Source organism: Corvus hawaiiensis, chromosome 38, assembly GCF_020740725.1.
Source record: "Corvus hawaiiensis isolate bCorHaw1 chromosome 38, bCorHaw1.pri.cur, whole genome shotgun sequence".
Lineage (NCBI taxonomy): Eukaryota > Metazoa > Chordata > Aves > Passeriformes > Corvidae > Corvus > Corvus hawaiiensis.
The window spans coordinates 245865-251864 of NC_063250.1; the positions used below are offsets into that span (position 1 = coordinate 245865).

General features: G+C 67.1%; 1 protein-coding gene across 1 annotated transcript in view; it reads right to left on the reverse strand.

The window, feature by feature from the left end:
• Positions 1–5898, reverse strand: part of LOC125319243 (chromodomain-helicase-DNA-binding protein 3-like) — a gene marked incomplete at its 5' end in the record, with an annotated part of 78583 nt that extends 72685 nt beyond the window's left edge. Inside the window, 7 exon segments of the mRNA XM_048290369.1 lie at positions 118–253; positions 1046–1176; positions 2409–2493; positions 2495–2530; positions 2532–2649; positions 5189–5313; positions 5680–5898. Of these exon segments, the coding sequence (XP_048146326.1) occupies positions 118–253; positions 1046–1176; positions 2409–2493; positions 2495–2530; positions 2532–2649; positions 5189–5313; positions 5680–5898 (850 nt within the window).
• Positions 5899–6000: the final 102 nt, after the last annotated feature.

Below are 6000 nucleotides of genomic sequence, written 5' to 3' on the forward strand. Positions count from 1 at the left end.
GGAGGGGGGGAGGGGACACGGGGACGTCACCCGGCGTCCCCATCGTCGAGGGGGGGGTGGCGGTGGTGGCACCCGGGGACACTCGGGGACGTTTGGGGACGCTCGGGGGATGCTCACCCTTCTTCTTCTTGCGCCCGGGGCGGCCCCGCTTGAGCTTCTTGAGGCGCGTGGTGGGGTCGGGGCGGGGGGTGGCCCCCAGCACCCCGGGGCTCTCGGCGTCCGACTCCTCCTCTGCCTCGCCCGCGTCCTCGCTCTGCAGGGGACAGCGGGGACACAGGGGACAGAGGGGACAGCGGGGACAGCGGGGACAGGGGGGATGGAGGGGACAGAGGGGACAGGGGGGACGGAGGGGACAGGGGGGACAGAGGGGACAGGGGGGACGGAGGGGACGGGGGGGACGGAGGGGACGGAGGGGACAGAGGGGACGGGGGATGGAGGGGACAGAGGGGACAGAGGGGACAGAGGGGACAGAGGGGACAGAGGGGATGGGGGATGGAGGGGACAGCGGGGACGGAGGGGACAGCGGGGACGGAGGGGACAGCGGGGACGGAGGGGACGGAGGGGACAGAGGGGACGGGGGATGGAGGGGACAGCGGGGACAGCGGGGACGGAGGGGACAGGAGGGAAAGAGGGGACATTGGGGACGGAGGGGACGGAGGGGACAGCGGGGACATTGGGGACATTGGGGACATTGGGGACAGGGGGGACAGGGGGGGACAGGGGGGACACCAGGGATCAGTGGTCTCGTCCCCCAGTGCCCATCCTCAGTGCCCGTGCCCCTGAGTGCCCCCATGTCCAGTGCCCCCAGTGCCCCCTGTCCTGTTTCCCAGTGCCCCCCCAGCCCTGTCTCCCAGTACCCCCACCCTGTCTCCCAGTGTTCCCAGTATCCCCCGCTCTGTCTCCCAGTGCCCCCTGCCCTGTCTCCCAGTACCCTCTACCCTGTCTCCCAGTGTCCCCAGTGCCCCCCGCTCTGTCTCCCAGTGCCCCCAGTGCCCCCCCACCCTGTTTCCCAGTGCTCCCAGTGCCCCACTGGGGGGGGACTCACCGAGCTGCTCTTCTTGCGCTTGCCTCCCAGTACTCCCAGTTTGATCTTGAGCGGGGCCATCTTCCTGCCCTTCATCTTCCTCTTCAGCTCGGGCACCCGCGGGCTCTTGCTGCGCTTCTTGTGCCCGGGACCTGGGGGCACAGGGGTCAGGGACCCCCCCAAGGGACCCCCAAACCCCCCCAGGGACCCCCAAACCACTCCAGGGACACCCAAACCCCCCCAGGGACCCCCAAACCACCCCGGGGAACCCCAAACCACCCCAGGGACCACCCAAACCCCCCCAGGGGCCCCCAAACCACCCCAGGGAACCCCCAAACCACTCCAGGGACCCCCAAACCCCCTGGCAAACCCCAAAACCACCCCAGGGAGCCCCCCAAACCACCCCAGGGACCCCCAAAACCACTCCAGGGACCTCTAAACCCCCCCAGGGACACCCAAACCCCACCAGGGACCCCCAAACCCCCCCAGGGACCCCCAAAACACCCCAGGGACTCCCAAACCACCCAGGGAACCCCCAAACCCACCCCAGGGAACCCCCAAACCACCCCACGGACCCCCAAACACCCTGGGGTACCCCCAACCCCCTCCCAGGGACCCCCAACCCCCCCCAGGGACCCCCAAACCACCCCGGGGACCCCCAAACCACTCCAGGGACACCCAAACCCCGCCAGGGACACCCAACCTCCCCCAGGGACCCCCAAAACCACACCAGGGACTCCCAAACCCCCCCAGGGACCCCCAAACCACCCCGGGGAACCCCCAAACTCCCCCCAGGGAACCCCCAAAACCACTCCAGGGACACCCAACCACTCCAGGGAACCCCCAACCCCCCCCAGAGACCCCCAAACCCCCCCCAGGGACCCCCAAAACCACACCAGGGACCCCCAAACCCCCCCAGGGACCCCCAAACCACTCCAGGGACACCCAAACCACCCCAGGGACACCCAAAACACCCCCAGGGACCCCCAAACCACCCCGGGGACCCCCCAAACCCCCCCAGGGAACCCCCAAACCCCCCCAAGTACACCCAAACCACCCCACGGACCCCCAAACACCCTGGGGTACCCCCAACCCTCTCCCAGGGACACCCAAACCCCCCCAGGGACCCCCAAAACCACCCCAGGGGACCCCCAAACCACCTCAGGAACCCCCCAAACTCCCCCAGGACCCCCTTAGGGACCCCTCAATCCCTTCCCAGGGACCCCCAAACTCCCCCATTGACCCCAAAATCCCTCAGGAACCCCCACATAACCTCCCCCCAAAGCCCCCAACCCACAAGAACCCGCCACCCCCAGGGGTGACCCCACCGAGCCAGGGGGTCCCACCCCCCCCCAGGACCTCCCAGTTGGGGAGGGGTCCCCACCTTTGCCCTCCTTGGTCTTGGCCTTGCGCAGGGGCGGGGGCGGCGCCTCGGGGGCCACGGCGGCCACGGCGGCCGACACCTGCTCAGGCCACTGCGGCCGCTGCGGCCGCTGCGGCCGCGGCCCACGGCGGCGGCCGAGCCCTTGAAGGGGTTGTTGGCGCTGAACTCCCTCCACTTGGCCCCCAGGATGGTCATCATCTTGGACATGGGGATTTTGGGGTTCTTCTTGGCGATCAGGGGCCTGCAAAGTCGGGAGGGGGAAGGTGGGGATGGGGATGCAAAGGGGTGGGGAGGGCTTGGGATGCACCCTGGGGACTTGGGGTCAGCAGGGAGAGCAGAGCTCGGGCCCTTCTGGGGTGTCCTGGTGGCCACAGAGCGTCCCAGGATGGCCCCGGGGTCACTCGGGATGCCGGGATGGACCCGGGGTCACTCGAGATTCCAGGATGGACCCGGGGTCACTCAGGATCCTGGGATGGCCCCAGGTCACTCGGGATCCCGGGATGGACCCAGGGTCACTCGGGATGGACCCAGGGTCACTCAGGATCCTGGGATGGCCCTGTGGTCACTCAGGATCCCAGGATGGCCCCGTGGTCACTCAGGATCCCGGGATGGCCCCGGGTCACTCAGGATGGCCCTGGGTCACTCAGGATCCCGGGATGGCCCTGGGGTCACTCAGGATGGCCCTGGGGTCACTCAGGATCCCAGGATGGCCTCAGGGTCACTCGGGATACCGGGATGGCCCCAGGGGCCACTCAGGATGGCTCCGGGGTCACTCAAGATGGCTCCGGGGTCACTCAGGATGGCCCCGGGGTCACTCAGGATCCCGGGATGGCCCTGGGGTCACTCAGGATGGCCCCGGGGTCACTCAGGATCCCAGGATGGCCCCAGGGGTCACTCAGGATGGCCCCGGGGTCACTCAGGATCCCAGGATGGCCTCAGGGTCACTCGGGATCCCGGGATGGCCCCAGGGGCCACTCAGGATGGCTCCGGGGTCACTCAGGATGGCCCTGGGGTCACTCAGGATCCCGGGATGGCCCCGGGGTCACTCAGGATGGCCCCGGGGTCACTCAGGATCCCAGGATGGCCCCAGGGGCCACTCAGGATGGCTCCGGGGTCACTCAGGATCCCGGGATGGCCCCAGAGGTCACTCAGGATGGCCCTGGGGTCACTCAGGATCCCAGGATGGCCCCGGGGTCACTCAGGATCCCAGGATGACCCCAGGGGTCACTCAGGATGGCTCTGGGGTCACTCAGGATCCCAGGATGGCTCCGGGGTCACTCAGGACTCTCTGGGTATCTCTGTGTGTCCCCCCACATAGGGGGACCTGACACTGACCCTGAGACCCCCCCTCAGTCACACCAGGACTCCCTGAGGTGTCCCCCAGCACCCCAGGGGCAACCCCCAGACTCTGGGATGCCCTAAAAGGACCCCCACCCAAATACCCTGAGGTGTCCCCCAGCACCCAGAGGGACCCTCCAGATGCCCCCCAGCACCCCGAGGTGCCCTAAAGGGGACCCCCCAAACATCCTGAGGTGTCCCCCAGCACCCAGAGTGACCCTCAGATGCCCTAAAAAGACCCCCCCAAACATCCTGAGATGTCCTCCAGCACCAAGAGGAACCCTCCAGATGCCCCCCAGCACCCCGAGGTGCCCTAAAAGGACCCTCCAAGGACCCTCAGATGCCCTAAAAGGACCCCCCAAACATCCTGAGGTGTCCCCCCAGCACCCCGAGGTGCCCTAAAGGGACCCCCCAAACATCCTGAGGTGTCCCCCAAACAGCCAGGGGGACCCTCCAGATGCCCCCCAGCACCCCGAGGTGCCCTAAAAGGACCCCCCAAACATCCTGAAGTGTCCTCCAGCACCAAGAGGGACCCTCCAGATGCCCTAAAAGGACCCCACAAACATCCTGAGGTGTCCCCCAGCACCCCGAGGTGCCCTAAAGGGACCCTCAAACATCCTGAGGTGTCCCCAAACACCCAGGGGGACCCTCTAAATGCCCCCCAGCACCCTGAAATGCCCTAAAAAGATCCCCCAAACATCCTGAGATGTCCTCCAGCACCAAGAGGGACCCTCCAGATGCCCCCCCAGCACCCCGAGGTGCCCTAAAGGGACCCCCCAAACATCCTGAGGTGTCCCCCAGCACCCAGAGGGACCCTCAGATGCCCTAAAAAGACCCCCCAAACATCCTGAGATGTCCTCCAGCACCAAGAGGAACCCTCCAGATGCCCCCCAGCACCCCGAGGTGCCCTAAAGGGACCCCCCAAACATCCTGAGATGTCCTCCAGCACCAAGAGGAACCCTCCAGATGCCCCCCAGCACCCCGAGGTGCCCTAAAAGGACCCTCCAAGGACCCTCAGATGCCCTAAAAGGACCCCCAAACATCCTGAGGTGTCCTCCAGCACCCCCGAGGTGCCCTAAAGGGACCCCCCAAACATCCTGAGGTGTCCTCCAGCACCCAGAAGGACCCTCCAGATGCCCTAAAAGGACCCCACAAACATCCTGAGGTGTCCCCCAGCACCCCGAGGTGCCCTAAAGGGACCCTCAAACATCCTGAGGTGTCCCCCAAACACCCAGGGGGACCCTCTAAATGCCCCCCAGCACCCTGAAATGCCCTAAAAAGATCCCCCAAACATCCTGAGGTGTCCTCCAGCACCAAGAGGGACCCTCCAGATGCCCCCCAGCACCCCGAGGTGCCCTAAAGGGACCCCCTAAACATCCTGAGGTGCCCCCCCAAACACCCAGGGGGACCCTCCGGGACCCCCGAGGTGCCCCCAGCCCCACCTCATGAACTGGCTGAAGGCCTTGTAGTTGGTGAGGGTGTGATAATCCTCCTCGGTGAACACGTGGTCCACGTCCTCCAGCCCCCAGGCCCCCAGCAGCTGCGCCGAGGATTTCTGCTCCACCGCCTGCTCGGGGTGGACACCGGGGGACACCGGGGGACACGGCAGAGACGGACGCCAGGACGGGGGACAGGGAGGAGGAGAAGGGAACACGTCACTTTTGGGACCCCTGAAGCTCCCAGCGTGGGTGAGGGGACCCCCACAAGGACCAGAGGGGAGATGGGACCCCCCCCCCCCACCCCCATCATGGGCACCCCGAGGGGTTTTGGGACCACCACAAGGACCCTCACAGTGATGGGACCCCACAGAGTGACAGAACCCCCCCCCCACGGGTGTCGGGACCCCACAGGACCCCCCCAGTTCCCCACACAAGGCAGGAGTGGGGGAGCCCCCAGTGCCCCCCACGCCGGGGTGGCCACCCCCAGGCCGTACCTTGACCTTCTGCCCCCCCTCGTCGTCGGCCTTTTTCCGCCTCTTGGTTTTCTTCTCCTTCTTCTCGCGGTGCTTCCGCCGCCGCTTCCGCGCGGCGCCGCCGGAGTCGCTGCCGCCGCTCTCCGACTTCTCCCGGTACTCCTCGCGCGGGTACTCGTCCCGCTCCGACTCCAGCTCATCCTCGCTCACCTGGGCGGGTCCCCAAAAACATCCCAAAACCTGTCAGTGACCCTGAGACCCCCTGAACCACACCGGGACCCCCTGAACCTGACACTGACCCTGAGACCCCCCCTCAGTCACACCAGGACCCCCTGAACCACA